The sequence below is a fragment of the Oncorhynchus clarkii genome, chromosome 33, assembly GCF_045791955.1.
Source record: "Oncorhynchus clarkii lewisi isolate Uvic-CL-2024 chromosome 33, UVic_Ocla_1.0, whole genome shotgun sequence".
In the NCBI taxonomy this organism is placed as follows: domain Eukaryota; kingdom Metazoa; phylum Chordata; class Actinopteri; order Salmoniformes; family Salmonidae; genus Oncorhynchus; species Oncorhynchus clarkii.
In genome coordinates, this window is record NC_092179.1 from 38561102 (window position 1) to 38582950 (window position 21849).

At 43.7% G+C, this 21849-nt stretch overlaps 2 protein-coding genes across 2 annotated transcripts in view; both read left to right on the forward strand.

Annotated features, from left to right (window-relative positions):
* The window catches only part of LOC139392874 (beta-2-microglobulin-like), a 613933-nt gene that overhangs the window by 577577 nt on the left and 14507 nt on the right, over positions 1-21849 (forward strand). The window lies entirely within an intron of this gene.
* Positions 372-20215, forward strand: LOC139392877 (beta-2-microglobulin-like). Its single transcript, XM_071141195.1, has 4 exons — positions 372-565; positions 16371-16643; positions 18146-18181; positions 19657-20215. The coding sequence occupies exons 1-3, from the start codon at positions 502-504 to the stop codon at positions 18157-18159; spliced, it is 351 nt and encodes a 116-aa protein (XP_070997296.1). The 5' UTR covers positions 372-501; the 3' UTR covers positions 18160-18181; positions 19657-20215.

Here is a 21849-nt window from a genome sequence, read left to right on the forward strand (position 1 = left end):
AGACTGCCATGGCTAGAAGGGATACAGCTTTTGTCAAATTCATGTTTTTTTTATTTTGCATTTCAGCAAACCCTTTTCCAAACCTTATCCAAATTCTCCTAACCTGCTATGAAAAGTAAATTCTCACGTTCATTTCACAAAAGCTGTTTCTCTTCTAGCCCTGTAACCTTTTGGGTCTCAATTTAAGGTTAGGCACAAAGTTAATAGCAACTGTGGTTACGGTTGGGTTTAAAATCAGATAATTATGGGTGGGGTTTAGCCATAATTATGACTTTGTGGCTGTATTAACTAGCGACGACCCTGGATCAACCTAGAGAAACATCGAGAGGTGAAGCCTGCATAGCAACTGCGAAGTACGATTTTCAATTGGCGCATCAATCGAAGTGGGTGCGGCTTTACTACATATCACGAAGAATATATATTTTGCTTTCTTCAGACACCGGCTGCAAAGTCTGTTTTGTTTGTCGCAGTTTTATATTTTTTCAGCCTTGGAAAGAAATCATGAAAACTGTTTTGTCCGTGATCGCTTTCTGCGTCTTCCTGGGGTTCATAAACGCAAAAGAATGTAAGAGGTTAAGAGTTATCACTTTGTCATAATTATTGAAGGGATTGTCTTTGTCACCCATGACCTTCGTGAAAACAGTTAGATATTTCCTTAACATTGTTTTAAGGAAACGATAAACAAATTATTAGGCAGCTATTATTACTTGATACAATATTGAATTTGATGTTTACTATTAGTGCCCATATATACGCATTGAATAACATTCTTAAATGGCAAAAAAGTCTACAAATAAATCGTAAGGTTTTTGAAGTGTTTGTTTTATATCTATATATCATTTAACCCCTTATTTTTGTAGGCACAAAACTACCTCCATTCTTCCATTCGTTTGTATGTGTTGAAGAGTCATGACACCTATGGGGAGCTAAATAGGTGCAAAACGTGTTTGTGAGAGTCTTCCCTTTCCATAGAGGGGTCATAATAGTTTACCGAGGTAAAGACCGTTTCAAGTTGGATATTCAACGGATATTCGCGTTTTCAAACCTCAATAGCTTTCAAACCACTTGAGCCGCAGACTTCAAATAAATGTCATGATGTTGGAAAAATTGCAGCACAACATTGCACAGGTCTTATTTTCACGATTGTGACATGAATTCGCTTTCCAAAGCTAATAAACATGTGGAAATGTGAGCAAAATGTTGTAGTCCTAGTTAGTTAGGGAGCGTAAACAAAGTTCAAACTTTTTACATTTGAATGTCAATAGCTCCTTGGTCATGTGACCCAACTGATTTCAAGCAAGGTGCATAATGTCCACTGACTACCCTTCTAATATTGCACACTCTTGTTTGTGTACTCTATAATCACACACAGTGCCACGTACATTTTTCCTAGTTTTAAATTGCAATAACTCCTTGGTCCCTAAGAAGCGTGCAGTAGATATACACCCATATTGCATAACCTCTGGTCATGTATCTTCTATATTGTTGTACATTATTATTATTATTTTGACAATTAGGGGGTTCAGTCCAGTGTTGTGTTTAGCCTTTTCTTTATCATTTATCTATAGTCATTTGTAGTTTTTAAGGACTTATTTTCCCTGGTTTTTTTTTTTTTCCACAGTATTTAACAGCGGTACACGATAGGAGAGAGACAGATAATATCTCCCTTTTGTCGTTAATATCAACCATAAAGGAAAAGGACAAAGTACGAGAGTCATGTTGTTAATTGTCCAAAGCAGGGATGGAGAGTGAGATGGTGAGGTAGGCTGGACAGGGATGGAGAGTGAGATGGTGAGGTAGGCTGGACAGGGATGGAGAGTGAGATGGTGAGGTAGGCTGGACAGGGATGGAGAGTGAGCTGGTGAGGTAGACTGGACAGGGATGGAGAGTGAGGTAGACTGGACAGGGATGGAGAGTGAGGTAGACTGGACAGGGATGGAGAGTGAGGTAGACTGGACAGGGATGGAGAGTGAGGTAGACTCGACAGGGATGGAGAGTGAGCTAGACTGGACAGGGATGGAGAGTGAGGTAGACTGGACAGGGATGGAGAGTGAGGTAGACTGGACAGGGATGGAGAGTGAGCTAGACTGGACAGGGATGGAGAGTGAGGTAGACTGGACAGGGATGGAGAGTGAGGTAGACTGGACAGGGATGGAGAGTGAGGTAGACTGGACAGGGATTGAGAGTGAGGTAGACTGGACAGGGATGGAGAGTGAGGTAGACTGGACAGGGATGGAGAGTGAGCTAGACTGGACAGGGATGGAGAGTGAGGTAGACTGGACAGGGATGGAGAGTGAGGTAGACTGGACAGGGATTGAGAGTGAGGTAGACTGGACAGGGATGGAGAGTGAGGTAGACTGGACAGGGATGGAGAGTGAGGTAGACTGGACAGGGATGGAGAGTGAGGTAGACTGGACAGGGATGGAGAGTGAGGTAGACTGGACAGGGATGGAGAGTGAGGTAGACTGGACAGGGATGGAGAGTGAGGTAGACTGGACAGGGATGGAGAGTGAGCTGGTGAGGTAGACTGGACAGGGATGGAGAGTGAGCTGGTGAGGTAGACTGGACAGGGATGGAGAGTGAGCTGGTGAGGTAGACTGGACAGGGATGGAGAGTGAGGTAGACTGGACAGGGATGGAGAGTGAGCTGGTGAGGTAGACTGGACAGGGATGGAGAGTGAGCTGGTGAGATAGACTGGACAGGGATGGAGAGTGAGATGGTGAGGTAGACTGGACAGGGATGGAGAGTGAGATGGTGAGGTAGACTGGACAGGGATGGAGAGTGAGCTGGTGAGGTAGACTGGACAGGGATGGAGAGTGAGCTGGTGAGGTAGACTGGACAATACATATACTGGACAGGGATGGAGAGTGAGCTGGTGAGGTAGACTGGACAGGGATGGAGAGTGAGCTGGTGATGTAGACTGGTCAATATATATACTGGACAGGGATGGAGAGTGAGCTAGTGAGGTAGACTGGTCAATATATATACTGGACAGGGATGGAGAGTGAGCTGGTGAGGTAGACTGGTCAATATATATATACTGGACAGGGATGGAGAGTGAGCTGGTGAGGTAGACTGGTCAGTACATATACTGAACAGGGATGGAGAGTGAGCTGGTGAGGTAGACTGGACAGGGATGGAGAGTGAGCTGGTGAGGTAGACTGGATAGGGATGGAGGGTGAGCTGGTGAGGTAGACTGGACAATACATATACTGAACAGGGATGGAGAGTGAGCTGGTGAGGTAGACTGGACAGGGATGGAGAGTGAGCTGGTGAGGTAGACTGGACAGGGATGGAGAGTGAGCTGGTGAGGTAGACTGGTCAATATATATATACTGAACAGGGAACCACAGTAATGGTGGCCAGTAAATCAATGAATCAAAATGTAATGTTGACAAATTAAACAGTAGACCTTTAAATCTTTATCATCATGTCAACAGACATTTTACTTCTAATAAGTACGAAACATTACACAGTGTTAACTTCCTCTTTATCCCTGGTTAACTTCCTCTTTATCCCTGGTTGATGTACATTACACAGTGTTAACTTCCTCTTTATCCCTGGTTGATGTACATTACACAGTGTTAACTTCCTCTTTATCCCTGGTTAACTTCCTCTTTATCCCTGGTTAACTTCCTCTTTATCCCTGGTTGATGTACATTACACAGTGTTAACTTCCTCTTTATCCCTGGTTGATGTACATTACACAGTGTTAACTTCCTCTTTATCCCTGGTTGATGTACATTACACAGTGTTAACTTCCTCTTTATCCCTGGTTGATGTACATTACACAGTGTTAACTTCCTCTTTATCCCTGGTTGATGTACATTACACAGTGTTAACTTCCTCTTTATCCCTGGTTGATGTACGTCAGAGTGTTAACTTCCTCTTTATCCCTGGTTGATGTACATTACACAGTGTTAACTTCCTCTTTATCCCTGGTTGATGTACGTCAGAGTGTTAACTTCCTCTTTATCCCTGGGTGATGTACATTACACAGTGTTAACTTCCTCTTCATCCCTGGTGGATGTACATTACACAGTGTTAACTTCCTCTTTATCCCTGGTTGATGTACGTCAGAGTGTTAACTTCCTCTTTATCCCTGGTGGATGTACATTACACAGTGTTAACTTCCTCTTTATCCCTGGTGGATGTACATTACACAGTGTTAACTTCCTCTTTATCCCTGGTGGATGTACATTACACAGTGTTAACTTCCTCTTTATCCCTGGTGGATGTACATTACACAGTGTTAACTTCCTCTTTATCCCTGGTGGATGTACATTACACAGTGTTAACTTCCTCTTTATCCCTGGTGGATGTACATTACACAGTGTTAACTTCCTCTTTATCCCTGGTGGATGTACATTACACAGCGTTAACTTCCTCTTTATCCCTGGTTGATGTACATGTCAGAGTGTTAACTTCCTCTTTATCCCTGGTGGATGTACATTACACAATGTTAACTTCCTCTTTATCCCTGGTGGATGTACATTACACAGCGTTAACTTCCTCTTTATCCCTGGTTGATGTACATGTCAGAGTGTTAACTTCCTCTTTATCCCTGGTGGATGTACATTTACAGTGTTAACTTCCTCTTTATCCCTGGTTGATGTACATGTCAGAGTGTTAACTTCCTCTTTATCCCTGGTTGATGTACATGTCAGAGTGTTAACTTCCTCTTCATCCCTGGTTGATGTACATGTCAGAGTGTTAACTTCCTCTTTATCCCTGGTTAACTTCCTCTTTATCCCTGGTTGATGTACATTACACAGTGTTAACTTCCTCTTCATCCCTGGGTGATGTACATTACACAGTGTTAACTTCCTCTTTATCCCTGGTGGATGTACATTACACAGTGTTAACTTCCTCTTTATCCCTGGTTGATGTACATGTCAGAGTGTTAACTTCCTCTTTATCCCTGGTTAACTTTCTCTTTATCCCTGGTTGATGTACATTACACAGTGTTAACTTCCTCTTTATCCCTGGTTAACTTCCTCTTTATCCCTGGTTGATGTACATTACACAGTGTTAACTTCCTCTTTATCCCTGGTTGATGTACACGTCAGAGTGTTAACTTCCTCTTTATCCCTGGTTGATGTTCATGTCAGAGCGTTAACTTCCTCTTTATCCCTGGTGGATGTACATTACACAGTGTTAACTTCCTCTTTATCCCTGGTGGATGTACATTACACAGTGTTAACTTCCTCTTTATCCCTGGTGGATGTACATTACACAGTGTTAACTTCCTCTTTATCCCTGGTTGATGTACATTACACAGCGTTAACTTCCTCTTTATCCCTGGTGGATGTACATTACACAGTGTTAACTTCCTCTTTATCCCTGGTGGATGTACATTACACAGTGTTAACTTCCTCTTTATCCCTGGTGGATGTACATTACACAGTGTTAACTTCCTCTTTATCCCTGGTTGATGTACATGTCAGAGTGTTAACTTCCTCTTTATCCCTGGTTAACTTCCTCTTTATCCCTGGTTAACTTCCTCTTTATCCCTGGTTGATGTACACGTCAGAGTGTTAACTTCCTCTTTATCCCTGGTTGATGTTCATGTCAGAGCGTTAACTTCCTCTTTATCCCTGGTGGATGTACATTACACAGTGTTAACTTCCTCTTTATCCCTGGTGGATGTACATTACACAGTGTTAACTTCCTCTTTATCCCTGGGTGATGTACATTACACAGTGTTAACTTCCTCTTCATCCCTGGGTGATGTACATTACACAGTGTTAACTTCCTCTTTATCCCTGGGTGATGTACATTACACAGTGTTAACTTCCTCTTTATCCCTGGGTGATGTACATTACACAGTGTTAACTTCCTCTTCATCCCTGGGTGATGTACATTACACAGTGTTAACTTCCTCTTTATCCCTGGTTGATGTACATTACACAGTGTTAACTTCCTCTTTATCCCTGGTGGATGTACATTACACAGTGTTAACTTCCTCTTTATCCCTGGGTGATGTACATTACACAGTGTTAACTTCCTCTTCATCCCTGGGTGATGTACATTACACAGTGTTAACTTCCTCTTTATCCCTGGTTGATGTACATTACACAGTGTTAACTTCCTCTTTATCCCTGGTGGATGTACATTACACAGTGTTAACTTCCTCTTTATCCCTGGTTGATGTACATTACACAGCGTTAACTTCCTCTTTATCCCTGGTGGATGTACATTACACAGTGTTAACTTCCTCTTTATCCCTGGTGGATGTACATTACACAGTGTTAACTTCCTCTTTATCCCTGGTGGATGTACATTACACAGTGTTAACTTCCTCTTTATCCCTGGTTGATGTACATGTCAGAGTGTTAACTTCCTCTTTATCCCTGGTTAACTTCCTCTTTATCCCTGGTTAACTTCCTCTTTATCCCTGGTTGATGTACACGTCAGAGTGTTAACTTCCTCTTTATCCCTGGTTGATGTTCATGTCAGAGCGTTAACTTCCTCTTTATCCCTGGTGGATGTACATTACACAGTGTTAACTTCCTCTTTATCCCTGGTGGATGTACATTACACAGTGTTAACTTCCTCTTTATCCCTGGGTGATGTACATTACACAGTGTTAACTTCCTCTTCATCCCTGGGTGATGTACATTACACAGTGTTAACTTCCTCTTTATCCCTGGGTGATGTACATTACACAGTGTTAACTTCCTCTTTATCCCTGGGTGATGTACATTACACAGTGTTAACTTCCTCTTCATCCCTGGGTGATGTACATTACACAGTGTTAACTTCCTCTTTATCCCTGGTTGATGTACATTACACAGTGTTAACTTCCTCTTTATCCCTGGTGGATGTACATTACACAGTGTTAACTTCCTCTTTATCCCTGGTGGATGTACATTACACAGTGTTAACTTCCTCTTTATCCCTGGGTGATGTACATTACACAGTGTTAACTTCCTCTTCATCCCTGGGTGATGTACATTACACAGTGTTAACTTCCTCTTTATCCCTGGTTGATGTACATTACACAGTGTTAACTTCCTCTTTATCCCTGGTTGATGTACATTACACAGTGTTAACTTCCTCTTTATCCCTGGTTGATGTACATTACACAGTGTTAACTTCCTCTTTATCCCTGGTTGATGTACATTACACAGTGTTAACTTCCTCTTTATCCCTGGGTGATGTACATTACACAGTGTTAACTTCCTCTTTATCCCTGGTTGATGTACATGTCAGAGCCTCTTCAGTGTGGATGGGGTATAGCATACATTAACCCTGGTTGATGTACATGTCAGAGCCTCTTCAGTGTGGATGGGGTATAGCATACATTAACCCTGGTGGATGTACATGTCAGAGTGTTAACTTCCTCTTTATCCCTGGTGGATGTACATGTCAGAGCGTTAACTTCCTCTTTATCCCTGGTTAACTTCCTCTTTATCCCTGGTTGATGTACATGTCAGAGCCTCTTCAGTGTGGATGGGGTATAGCATACATTAACCCTGGTGGATGTACATGTCAGAGTGTTAACTTCCTCTTTATCCCTGGTGGATGTACATGTCAGAGCGTTAACTTCCTCTTTATCCCTGGTTAACTTCCTCTTTATCCCTGGTTGATGTACATGTCAGAGCCTCTTCAGTGTGGATGGGGGAATGCAGACATTAACCCTGGTTGATGTACATGTCAGAGCCTCTTCAGTGTGGATGGGGGAATGCAGACATTAACCCTGGTTGATGTACATGTCAGAGCCTCTTCAGTGTGGATGGGGTAATGCAGACATTAACCCTGGTTGATGTACATGTCAGAGCCTCTTCAGTGTGGATGGGGTAATGCAGACATTAACCCTGGTTGATGTACATGTCAGAGCCTCTTCAGTGTGGATGGGGTAATGCAGACATTAACCCTGGTTGATGTACATGTCAGAGCCTCTTCAGTGTGGATGGGGTAATGCAGACATTAACCCTGGTTGATGTACATGTCAGAGCCTCTTCAGTGTGGATGGGGTAATGCAGACATTAACCCTGGTTGATGTACATGTCAGAGCCTCTTCAGTGTGGATGGGGTAATGCAGACATTAACCCTGGTTGATGTACATGTCAGAGCCTCTTCAGTGTGGATGGGGTAATGCAGACATTAACCCTGGTTGATGTACATGTCAGAGCCTCTTCAGTGTGGATGGGGTAATGCAGACATTAACCCTGGTTGATGTACACGTCAGAGCCTCTTCAGTGTGGATGGGGTAATGCAGACATTAACCCTGGTTGATGTACATGTCAGAGCCTCTTCAGTGTGGATGGGGTAATGCAGACATTAACCCTGGTTGATGTACATGTCAGAGCCTCTTCAGTGTGGATGGGGTAATGCAGACATTAACCCTGGTTGATGTACATGTCAGAGCCTCTTCAGTGTGGATGGGGTAATGCAGACATTAACCCTGGTTGATGTACATGTCAGAGCCTCTTCAGTGTGGATGGGGTAATGCAGACATTAACCCTGGTTGATGTACATGTCAGAGCCTCTTCAGTGTGGATGGGGTAATGCAGACATTAACCCTGGTTGATGTACATGTCAGAGCCTCTTCAGTGTGGATGGGGTAATGCAGACATTAACCCTGGTTGATGTACATGTCAGAGCCTCTTCAGTGTGGATGGGGTAATGCAGACATTAACCCTGGTTGATGTACATGTCAGAGCCTCTTCAGTGTGGATGGGGTAATGCAGACATTAACCCTGGTTGATGTACATGTCAGAGCCTCTTCAGTGTGGATGGGGTAATGCAGACATTAACCCTGGTTGATGTACATGTCAGAGCCTCTTCAGTGTGGATGGGGTAATGCAGACATTAACCCTGGTTGATGTACATGTCAGAGCCTCTTCAGTGTGGATGGGGTAATGCAGACATTAACCCTGGTTGATGTACATGTCAGAGCCTCTTCAGTGTGGATGGGGTAATGCAGACATTAACCCTGGTTGATGTACATGTCAGAGCCTCTTCAGTGTGGATGGGGTAATGCATACATTAACCCTGGTTGATGTACATGTCAGAGCCTCTTCAGTGTGGATGGGGTAATGCAGACATTAACCCTGGTTGATGTACATGTCAGAGCCTCTTCAGTGTGGATGGGGTAATGCAGACATTAACCCTGGTTGATGTACATGTCAGAGCCTCTTCAGTGTGGATGGGGTAATGCAGACATTAACCCTGGTTGATGTACATGTCAGAGCCTCTTCAGTGTGGATGGGGTAATGCAGACATTAACCCTGGTTGATGTACATGTCAGAGCCTCTTCAGTGTGGATGGGGTAATGCATGACATTAACCCTGGTTGATGTACACGTCAGAGCCTCTTCAGTGTGGATGGGGTAATGCAGACATTAACCCTGGTTGATGTACACGTCAGAGCCTCTTCAGTGTGGATGGGGTAATGCATACATTAACCCTGGTTGATGTACATGTCAGAGCCTCTTCAGTGTGGATGGGGTAATGCAGACATTAACCCTGGTTGATGTACATGTCAGAGCCTCTTCAGTGTGGATGGGGTAATGCAGACATTAACCCTGGTTGATGTACATGTCAGAGCCTCTTCAGTGTGGATGGGGTAATGCAGACATTAACCCTGGTTGATGTACACGTCAGAGCCTCTTCAGTGTGGATGGGGTAATGCAGACATTAACCCTGGTTGATGTACATGTCAGAGCCTCTTCAGTGTGGATGGGGTAATGCAGACATTAACCCTGGTTGATGTACATGTCAGAGTCTCTTCAGTGTGGATGGGGTAATGCAGACATTATCCCTGGTTGATGTACATGTCAGAGCCTCTTCAGTGTGGATGGGGTAATGCAGACATTAACCCTGGTTGATGTACATGTCAGAGCCTCTTCAGTGTGGATGGGGTAATGCAGACATTAACCCTGGTTGATGTACATGTCAGAGCCTCTTCAGTGTGGATGGGGTAATGCAGACATTAACCCTGGTTGATGTACATGTCAGAGCCTCTTCAGTGTGGATGGGGTAATGCAGACATTAACCCTGGTTGATGTACATGTCAGAGCCTCTTCAGTGTGGATGGGGTAATGCAGACATTAACCCTGGTTGATGTACACGTCAGAGCCTCTTCAGTGTGGATGGGGTAATGCAGACATTAACCCTGGTTGATGTACATGTCAGAGCCTCTTCAGTGTGGATGGGGTAATGCAGACATTAACCCTGGTTGATGTACATGTCAGAGCCTCTTCAGTGTGGATGGGGTAATGCAGACATTAACCCTGGTTGATGTACATGTCAGAGCCTCTTCAGTGTGGATGGGGTAATGCAGACATTAACCCTGGTTGATGTACATGTCAGAGCCTCTTCAGTGTGGATGGGGTAATGCAGACATTAACCCTGGTTGATGTACATGTCAGAGCCTCTTCAGTGTGGATGGGGTAATGCAGACATTAACCCTGGTTGATGTACATGTCAGAGCCTCTTCAGTGTGGATGGGGTAATGCAGACATTAACCCTGGTTGATGTACATGTCAGAGCCTCTTCAGTGTGGATGGGGTAATGCAGGTTGACATTAACCCTGGTTGATGTACATGTACATGTCAGAGCCTCTTCAGTGTGGATGGGGTAATGCAGACATTAACCCTGGTTGATGTACATGTCAGAGCCTCTTCAGTGTGGATGGGGTAATGCAGACATTAACCCTGGTTGATGTACATGTCAGAGCCTCTTCAGTGTGGATGGGGTAATGCAGACATTAACCCTGGTTGATGTACATGTCAGAGCCTCTTCAGTGTGGATGGGGTAATGCAGACATTAACCCTGGTTGATGTACATGTCAGAGCCTCTTCAGTGTGGATGGGGTAATGCAGACATTAACCCTGGTTGATGTACATGTCAGAGCCTCTTCAGTGTGGATGGGGTAATGCAGACATTAACCCTGGTTGATGTACATGTCAGAGCCTCTTCAGTGTGGATGGGGTAATGCAGACATTAACCCTGGTTGATGTACATGTCAGAGCCTCTTCAGTGTGGATGGGGTAATGCAGACATTAACCCTGGTTGATGTACATGTCAGAGCCTCTTCAGTGTGGATGGGGTAATGCAGACATTAACCCTGGTTGATGTACATGTCAGAGCCTCTTCAGTGTGGATGGGGTAATGCAGACATTAACCCTGGTTGATGTACATGTCAGAGCCTCTTCAGTGTGGATGGGGTAATGCAGACATTAACCCTGGTTGATGTACATGTCAGAGCCTCTTCAGTGTGGATGGGGTAATGCAGACATTAACCCTGGTTGATGTACATGTCAGAGCCTCTTCAGTGTGGATGGGGTAATGCAGACATTAACCCTGGTTGATGTACATGTCAGAGCCTCTTCAGTGTGGATGGGGTAATGCAGACATTAACCCTGGTTGATGTACATGTCAGAGCCTCTTCAGTGTGGATGGGGTAATGCAGACATTAACCCTGGTTGATGTACATGTCAGAGCCTCTTCAGTGTGGATGGGGTAATGCAGACATTAACCCTGGTTGATGTACATGTCAGAGCCTCTTCAGTGTGGATGGGGTAATGCAGACATTAACCCTGGTTGATGTACATGTCAGAGCCTCTTCAGTGTGGATGGGGTAATGCAGACATTAACCCTGGTTGATGTACATGTCAGAGCCTCTTCAGTGTGGATGGGGTAATGCAGACATTAACCCTGGTTGATGTACATGTCAGAGCCTCTTCAGTGTGGATGGGGTAATGCAGACATTAACCCTGGTTGATGTACATGTCAGAGCCTCTTCAGTGTGGATGGGGTAATGCAGACATTAACCCTGGTTGATGTACATGTCAGAGCCTCTTCAGTGTGGATGGGGTAATGCAGACATTAACCCTGGTTGATGTACATGTCAGAGCCTCTTCAGTGTGGATGGGGTAATGCAGACATTAACCCTGGTTGATGTACATGTCAGAGCCTCTTCAGTGTGGATGGGGTAATGCAGACATTAACCCTGGTTGATGTACATGTCAGAGCCTCTTCAGTGTGGATGGGGTAATGCAGACATTAACCCTGGTTGATGTACATGTCAGAGCCTCTTCAGTGTGGATGGGGTAATGCAGACATTAACCCTGGTTGATGTACACGTCAGAGCCTCTTCAGTGTGGATGGGGTAATGCAGACATTAACCCTGGTTGATGTACATGTCAGAGCCTCTTCAGTGTGGATGGGGTAACATGTCAGAGCCTCTTCAGTGTGGATGGGGTAATGCAGACATTAACCCTGGTTGATGTACATGTCAGAGCCTCTTCAGTGTGGATGGGGTAATGCAGACATTAACCCTGGTTGATGTACATGTCAGAGCCTCTTCAGTGTGGATGGGGTAATGCAGACATTAACCCTGGTTGATGTACATGTCAGAGCCTCTTCAGTGTGGATGGGGTAATGCAGACATTAACCCTGGTTGATGTACATGTCAGAGCCTCTTCAGTGTGGATGGGGTAATGCAGACATTAACCCTGGTTGATGTACACGTCAGAGCCTCTTCAGTGTGGATGGGGTAATGCAGACATTAACCCTGGTTGATGTACACGTCAGAGCCTCTTCAGTGTGGATGGGGTAATGCATACATTAACCCTGGTTGATGTACATGTCAGAGTCTCTTCAGTGTGGATGGGGTAATGCAGACATTATCCCTGGTTGATGTACATGTCAGAGCCTCTTCAGTGTGGATGGGGTAATGCAGACATTAACCCTGGTTGATGTACATGTCAGAGCCTCTTCAGTGTGGATGGGGTAATGCAGACATTAACCCTGGTTGATGTACACGTCAGAGCCTCTTCAGTGTGGATGGGGTAATGCAGACATTAACCCTGGTTGATGTACATGTCAGAGCCTCTTCAGTGTGGATGGGGTATAGCATACATTAACCCTGGTTGATGTACATGTCAGAGTCTCTTCAGTGTGGATGGGGTAATGCAGACATTATCCCTGGTTGATGTACATGTCAGAGCCTCTTCAGTGTGGATGGGGTAATGCAGACATTAACCCTGGTTGATGTACACGTCAGAGCCTCTTCAGTGTGGATGGGGTAATGCATACATTAACCCTGGTTGATGTACATGTCAGAGTCTCTTCAGTGTGGATGGGGTAATGCAGACATTATCCCTGGTTGATGTACATGTCAGAGCCTTTTCAGTGTGGATGGGGTAATGCAGACATTAACCCTGGTTGATGTACATGTCAGAGCCTCTTCAGTGTGGATGGGGTAATGCAGACATTAACCCTGGTTGATGTACACGTCAGAGCCTCTTCAGTGTGGATGGGGTAATGCATACATTAACCCTGGTTGATGTACATGTCAGAGCCTCTTCAGTGTGGATGGGGTAATGCAGACATTAACCCTGGTTGATGTACATGTCAGAGCCTCTTCAGTGTGGATGGGGTAATGCAGACATTAACCCTGGTTGATGTACACGTCAGAGCCTCTTCAGTGTGGATGGGGTAATGCAGACATTAACCCTGGTTGATGTACATGTCAGAGCCTCTTCAGTGTGGATGGGGTAATGCAGACATTAACCCTGGTTGATGTACATGTCAGAGCCTCTTCAGTGTGGATGGGGTAATGCATACATTAACCCTGGTTGATGTACATGTCAGAGCCTCTTCAGTGTGGATGGGGTAATGCAGACATTAACCCTGATTGATGTACATGTCAGAGCCTCTTCAGTGTGGATGGGGTAATGCAGACATTAACCCTGGGTGATGTACATGTCAGAGCCTCTTCAGTGTGGATGGGGTAATGCAGACATTATCCCTGGTTGATGTACATGTCAGAGCCTCTTCAGTGTGGATGGGGTAATGCAGACATTAACCCTGGTTGATGTACATGTCAGAGCCTCTTCAGTGTGGATGGGGTAATGCAGACATTAACCCTGGTTGATGTAGATGTCAGAGCCTCTTCAGTGTGGATGGGGTAATGCATACATTAACCCTGGTTGATGTACATGTCAGAGCCTCTTCAGTGTGGATGGGGTAATGCAGACATTATCCCTGGTTGATGTACACGTCAGAGCCTCTTCAGTGTGGATGGGGTAATGCATACATTAACCCTGGTTGATGTACATGTCAGAGCCTCTTCAGTGTGGATGGGGTAATGCAGACATTAACCCTGGTTGATGTACATGTCAGAGCCTCTTCAGTGTGGATGGGGTAATGCAGACATTAACCCTGGTTGATGTACATGTCAGAGCCTCTTCAGTGTGGATGGGGTAATGCAGACATTAACCCTGGTTGATGTACATGTCAGAGCCTCTTCAGTGTGGATGGGGTAATGCAGACATTAACCCTGGTTGATGTACATGTCAGAGCCTCTTCAGTGTGGATGGGGGAATGCAGACATTAACCCTGGTTGATGTACATGTCAGAGTCTCTTCAGTGTGGATGGGGGAATGCAGACATTATCCCTGGTTAACTTCCTCTTCATCCCTGGTGGATGTACATGTCAGAGCCTCTTCAGTGTGGATGGGGTAATGCAGACATTATCCCTGGTTGATGTACACGTCAGAGCCTCTTCAGTGTGGATGGGGTAGAGCAGACATTATCAACAACAAAGACTGCACTTCCTGTTTGTGTTCTTTACTCTGTTGAACTCTTATCTTCATTCCCAGTTACAGCACATGGAACCACCGTTTGCATGCAAACCATCCAGTCTAAAAACAAAACAAAACGGAACACATTATAAATAATATCAATGATGAATTAGCCGTCCATTGTGTTATATCATAAATTGTCTTAGTTGCCGTCACTGTTGTCAAAAAGATTATAAACATGTTAAATAAAGTTACTAACCCAGTCAGTCTTTTGAGGCCACATCCAGGTTCTTTATCAGTGGCACACATGAAGCAGTTGTTGGCTTTGTTTCAACTCTGAAAACATAGACATGAACTGAACACATGGCTGTCCCACACAACTACATAAAAATAAATCATTTACATTTACTTTGGATTAAATGTCATTACATTACCAGACATGTTTAGTATATCCTCAGCCATTTCTTTTCGTAGTTGCTCCATTTTTTGTGAAGGTTTTATATCAATTTGGGATGTTGGGGAAGTTCTGTGCAACTTCCTTTAGCCACCTACACCTAAAAACATAAAATGGAGTGTTTGACCTGATTGTCACATAACAGCGAACCATTCGTTATTGAAAATATAACCATCAAACAAACCTGCATTACAGCTGAAGGTGTCCTGCTGCATGCTGGGAGTTATTTCCCCTCCTTTCCACTTTATGTCCGCCCAGTCGTCTTTTCCATGGCAGGATCTTCTCATTTGAACTATTCTCTTTCTGTAAACATAATGGAAGTCTGATTAGTTTATAGGCAAATTAATACACAAGCCACATTTGTATGCTGTTTTCCTTATCACTATAATCTAGTAGAGGTCATTTCCTTCATGCCCCATTCTACACGCAGCCTAAATTATAGGCACTGAACTATTTACAGGACAAAAATAATAAAAAATAGCATATAGGATCCAACCCTATCACAGAGTGAATAAATGTAGAGCGTTTGTAGACTTTAAGAAAAAAAATATGAAGTGACAGTTTCACTCCCCCCCAAAAAATGTTGTTGCATTGATGCATTGTGTCTTCTAACTGTCCAAGAATAGGATCCAAAGTGTTTGGAAATATTTGTTCCCCATAAATACAAAGGAGGAGGTGTATCCTCGTACCTCTGGCACGTCAGTCAGACTGACAGGCTGTGTAAAAACCTTTATGATGGGGCCGGCAACAGAGTTCCCATTGGCTAAGCACCACAGAGACCAATCAGGAGAGATGGAGTTCCCATTGGCTAAGCACCACAGAGACCAATCAGGAGAGAGGGAGTTCCCATTGGCTAAGCACCACAGAGACCAATCAGGAGAGAATACATACAGGTCAACAACGGCGCCAATTGAAAGTCAAGGGGTGTGTCTGTGGCTTTAGGATTACTCTCTATTTACAGAGAAACCCCTGTGGTTCAAGTCGAGCTACTCTTCCCCTTTTCGGTCTGCTCTGCGCATGTCTGAGAGTGACAGAGCCATACAGCCACTTGCAGATCTTTTCAGTGTCCAGGTGAAAGATAGTTATTGGGAGGCTGGAACAGTTAGTTTAACTTCAAAAACATTTTTGTAAACAACAATGTAAAATGAAGGCCTGCAAAAGTTTACAGATTTAAGTCTAATAGCATGTGAGACGAAAGTAGACAGACATCAGGGTGTGAGATATGAAGGTACAGTCAGAGGACATTCTGAACCTTGTTTGAAGTCAGTTGGGTCACATGACCAGGGAGCTATTGAAATTTAGAATTTTGAAAAATTAATGTAAAATCATGTGACCTACCTGCCTGCCTGACTGTACCATTCCCTCCTCCCCCTGTAGCTCCCCCCAAGGTGCAGGTGTACAGCCGTAACCCAGGGCAACATGGGAAGGACAACACCCTGATCTGTCACGTGAGTGGCTTCCACCCCCCTGACATCAGCATCCAGCTCCTGAAGAACGGCGTGGAGATCCCCGACGCCAAGCAGACAGACCTGGCCTTCGAACAGGGATGGCAGTTCCACCTCACCAAGAGTGTTGGATTCACACCAGCCAGCGGAGAGGAGTACACCTGCAGAGTCCGCCACCTGAAGAACCTGAAGACCTACACCTGGGGTGAGTTACTAGTGTAGTTAGAGGAGTACACCTGGGGTGAGTTACTAGTGTAGTTAGAGGAGTACACCTGGGGTGAGTTACTAGTGTAGTTAGTAGTTTGAGGAGTACACCTGGGGTGAGTTACTAGTGTAGTTAGAGGAGTACACCTGGGGTGAGTTACTAGTGTAGTTAGAGGAGTACACCTGGGGTGAGTTACTAGTGTAGTTAGTAGTTTGAGGAGTACACCTGGGGTGAGTTACTAGTGTAGTTAGAGGAGTACACGTAGGTTGAGTTACTAGTATAGTTAGTAGTTAGAGGAGTACACCTGGGGTGAGTTACTAGTGTAGTTAGAGGAGTACACCTGGGGTGAGTTACTAGTGTAGTTAGAGGAGTACACCTGGGGTGAGTTACTAGTATAGTTAGTAGTTAGAGGAGTACACCTGGATGGAGCTGTTTAGGTGATGAGCAGCTTGACCCTGTCCTTCTATTCTATGGAGCTGTTTAGGTGATGAGCAGCTTGACCCTGTCCTTCTATTCTATGGAGCTGTTTAGGTGATGAGCAGCTTGACCCTGTCCTTCTATTCTATGGAGCTGTTTAGGTGATGAGCAGCTTGACCCTGTCCTTCTATTCTATGGAGCTGTTTAGGTGATGAGCAGCTTGACCCTGTCCTTCTATTCTATGGAGCTGTTTAGGTGATGAGCAGCTTGACCCTGTCCTTCTATTCTATGGAGCTGTTTAGTTGATGAGCAGCTTGACCCTGTCCTTCTATTCTATGGAGCTGTTTAGGTGATGAGCAGCTTGACCCTGTCCTTCTATTCTATGGAGCTGTTTAGTTGATGAGCAGCTTGACCCTGTCCTTCTATTCTATGGAGCTGTTTAGGTGATGAGCAGCTTGACCCTGTCCTTCTATTCTATGGAGCTGTTTAGTTGATGAGCAGCTTGACCCTGTCCTTCTATTCTATGGAGCTGTTTAGTTGATGAGCAGCTTGACCCTGTTCTTCTATTCTATGGAGCTGTTTAGGTGATGAGCAGCTTGACCCTGTCCTTCTATTCTATGGAGCTGTTTAGTTGATGAGCAGCTTGACCTTGTCCTTCTCTTCTATGGAGCTGTTTAGTTGATGAGCAGCTTGACCCTGTCCTTCTATTCTATGGAGCTGTTTAGTTGATGAGCAGCTTGACCCTGTCCTTCTATTCTGTGGAGCTGTTTAGGTGATGAGCAGCTTGACACTGTCATTCTATTCTATGGAGCTGTTTAGGTGATGAGCAGCTTGACCCTGTCCTTCTATTCTGTGGAGCTGTTTAGGTGATGAGCAGCTTGACACTGTCCTTCTATTCTATGGAGCTGTTTAGGTGATGAGCAGCTTGACCCTTGACCCTTCTTCTTAATGTCTATTTGATTGTTGGGTTAAAATACTAAATCCCATTTTACTGGCATAAACCATGGTAGGATTGTAGTTAGTTGGGAGTCTGAATGTAAAAACAATAACAATGCTGTCTGTGTTGTTGTTGTTGTTTTCTCCAGAGGCAGATATGTAAGGATCTGGAGCAGGACATAATGGTAGGTATTCAGATTAATTAATTTATATTTGTTTGTAATAGTAATATATGCCATTTTGTAGATGTTTTAATCCAATGTGATTTACAGTCATGCGGTCACACTACCGTTCAGTTTGGGGTCACTTAGGAATTTCCTTGTTTTTGAAAGAAACTCATTTTTTTTTGTCCATTAAATAACATCAAATTGATCAGAAATACAGTGTAGACATTGTTAATGTTGTAAATGACTATTGTAGCTGGAAACGGCTGATTTTTAATGGAATATCTACATAGGCGAACTGAGGCTCATTATCAGCAACCATCACTCCTGTGTTCCAATGGCACGTTGTGTTAGCTAATCCAAGTTTATCATTTTAAAAGGCTAATTGATCATTAGAAAACCCTTTTGCAATTATGTTAGCATAGCTGAAAACTGTTGTGCTGATTAAAGAAGCAATAAAACTGGCCTTCTTTAGACTAGTTGAGTATCTGGAGCATCAGCATTTGTGGGTTCGATTACAGGCCCAAAATGGCCAGAAACAAATAACTTTCTTCTGAAACGATCAGTCTATTATTGTTCTGAGAAATGAAGGCTATTCCATGCGAGAAATTGCCAAGAAACTGAAGATCTGGTACAACGCTGTGTACTACTCCCTTCACAGAACAGCGCAAACGGGCTCTAACCAGAATAGAAAGAGGAGTGGGAGGCCCCGGTGCACAACAAATTACTTCAACAAACTGACAACTATAATGCCAAAGATCTGCAAGGCTGTAATTGCGGCAAAAAGCAAAGTTTGAAGGACACAATTATTATTTCAATTAAAAATCATTATTTATGGGCCTCCCGGGTGGCTCAGTGGTTAAGGGCGCTGTACTGCAGCGCCAGCTGTGCCATCAGAGACTCTGGGTTCGTGCCCAGGCTCTGTCGTAACCGGCCGCGACCGGGAGGTCCGTGAGGCGACGCACAATTGGCCTAGCGTCGTCCGGGTTAGGGAGGGCTTGGTCGGTAGGGATGTCCAGCGACTCCTGTGGCGGGCCGGGCGCAGTGCGCGCTAGCCAAGGTGGCCAGGTGCACGGTGTTTCCTCCGACACATTGGTGCGGCTGGCTTCCGGGTTGGATGCGTTAAGAAGCAGTGCGGCTTGGTTGGGTTGTGTATCGGAGGACGCATGACTTTCAACCTTCGTCTCTCCCGAGCCCGTACGGGAGTTGTAGCGATGAGACAAGATAGTAGCTACTAAACAATTGGAGACCATGAAATTGGGGAGGAAAAAGCGGTAAAATTCAAAAATAATAATAAAAAATCATTATTTATAACCTTGTCAATGTCTTGACTATATTTCCTATTCATTTTTAAACTAATTTCATGTATATTTTCAAGGACATTTCGAAGTGACCCCAAACTTTTGAACAGTAGTTGAAACTGTATCTAATTAGATGAACTGTAACTAGATTAAATCACAACTAAAACTCCTACCTCTACCCATCTTTCTGAACAGGGGGCCATTCCATCCGTGACCAGCCCTACACTAGAGCTGAGATGACTCTCAACATGGGCTTTTTCATTTTCATTTTTGATAACACTTTGTGCCAAGGTGCCAGTTTCAAGGGTTTCGTGTTTTAGAGAATCATTACTAAATACTTAAATGATTACAGATGTGTGGGTGACCTCTTCTAGAAAAGCTGTCTGTATTTCTGGCTGAGAATTCAATGTGTGGGTGACCTCTTCTAGAAAAGCTGCCAGTATTTCTGGCTGAGAATTCAATGTGTGGGTGACCTCTTCTAGAAAAGCTGTCTGTATTTCTGGCTGAGAATTCAATGTGTGGGTGACCTCTTCTAGAAAAGCTGTCTGTATTTCTGGCTGAGAATTCAATGTGTGGGTGACCTCTTCTAGAAAAGCTGCCAGTATTTCTGGCTGAGAATTCAATGTGTGGGTGACCTCTTCTAGAAAAGCTGCCAGTATTTCTGGCTGAGAATTCAATGTGTGGGTGACCTCTTCTAGAAAAGCTGTCTGTATTTCTGGCTGAGAATTCAATGTGTGGGTGACCTCTTCTAGAAAAGCTGTCTGTATTTCTGGCTGAGAATTCAATGTGTGGGTGACCTCTTCTAGAAAAGCTGCCAGTATTTCTGGCTGAGAATTCAATGTGTGGGTGACCTCTTCTAGAAAAGCTGTCTGTATTTCTGGCTGAGAATTCAATGTGTGGGTGACCTCTTCTAGAAAAGCTGTCTGTATTTCTGGCTGAGAATTCAATGTGTGGGTGACCTCTTCTAGAAAAGCTGCCAGTATTTCTGGCTGAGAATTCAATGTGTGGGTGACCTCTTCTAGAAAAGCTGTCTGTATTTCTGGCTGAGAATTCAATGTGTGGGTGACCTCTTCTAGAAAAGCTGTCTGTATTTCTGGCTGAGAATTCAATGTGTGGGTGACCTCTTCTAGAAAAGCTGTCTGTATTTCTGGCTGAGAATTCAATGTCTTCTTTAAAAACAATAATTAATGATTGATCAAGTATTTTCAATATATATTTTTTTAGATGTGTGGGGACTTTAATATCATTAAGTGTGAGCACTATTTTTTTAAACATAATTTTAAACACTTATGTTGATGTGGTTTTAGTTACAAGCACAAATCGTCAACAATGTAAAATTTGATTAAAAATATATTTAAAAGCCCAAATAATTTGCAGAACATCCATTGTTGTATTTACTTGTAAAAAGAAATGTCATTTTTGCTTTGGAGTCATTTCTTTCATCAACACCATGAAATCAAATCTTATCTCTATCCTTCAATGTTTCTGTAAATTACCAGTTATCAACAGTCTAATAAAATAGTTGTTTTTTATTTATTTTTAGGAATATTGTTGATAATTAGAGAACTGTATTTTTACGATGGGTCTTCTTTCAAAAGCAGCGTCTTGTTTTTCAATCTTTGAGTGATACAGAAACAGGGTCAGTCCCCAGAGGACTGGAGTTGTGCCTATCCCTGGTCTACAGTGTTGTCAGAATGTTTATTTTAGGAACGCCCATATATGTATGTCCATACAGTGTTGTCAGAATGTTTATTTTAGGAACGGCCATATATGTACGTCCATACAGTGTTGTCAGAATGTTTATTTTAGGAACGCCCATATATGTATGTCCATACAGTGTTGTCAGAATGTTTATTTTAGGAACGCCCATATATGTCTGTCCATACCGTGTTGTCAGAATGTTTATTTTAGGAACGCCCATATATGTATGTCCATACAGGGTTGTCAGAATGTTTATTTTAGGAACGCCCATATATGTACGTCCATACAGTGTTGTCAGAATGTTTATTTTAGGAACGCCCATATATGTACGTCCATACATTGTTGTCAGAATGTTTATTTTAGGAACGCCCATATATGTATGTCCATACAGTGTTGTCAGAATGTTTATTTTAGGAACGCCCATATATGTACGTCCATACCGTGTTGTCAGAATGTTTATTTTAGGAACGCCCATATATGTACGTCCATACCGTGTTGTCAGAATGTTTATTTTAGGAACGCCCATATATGTACGTCCATACCGTGTTGTCAGAATGTTTATTTTAGGAACGCCCATATATGTATGTCCATACCGTTTGTAAAACACATGTAAAAAAGACGTTGGTGCGTTCTTACTGGGGTGTAGCCTACCATGTCCTGCAATGGAATTTTATGAATGCTCATGTG

What these genes read in the sequence shown, in the direction of transcription:
- LOC139392877 (XM_071141195.1), top strand. Translation starts at nt 502, where the DNA reads ATGAAAACTGTTTTGTCCGTGATCGCTTTCTGCGTCTTCCTGGGGTTC. An exon ending in GTTCATAAACGCAAAAGAAT is followed by an intron (nt 566 to 16,370) that starts GTAAGAGGTTAA and finishes CTCCCCCTGTAG; the next exon opens with CTCCCCCCAAGGTGCAGGTG.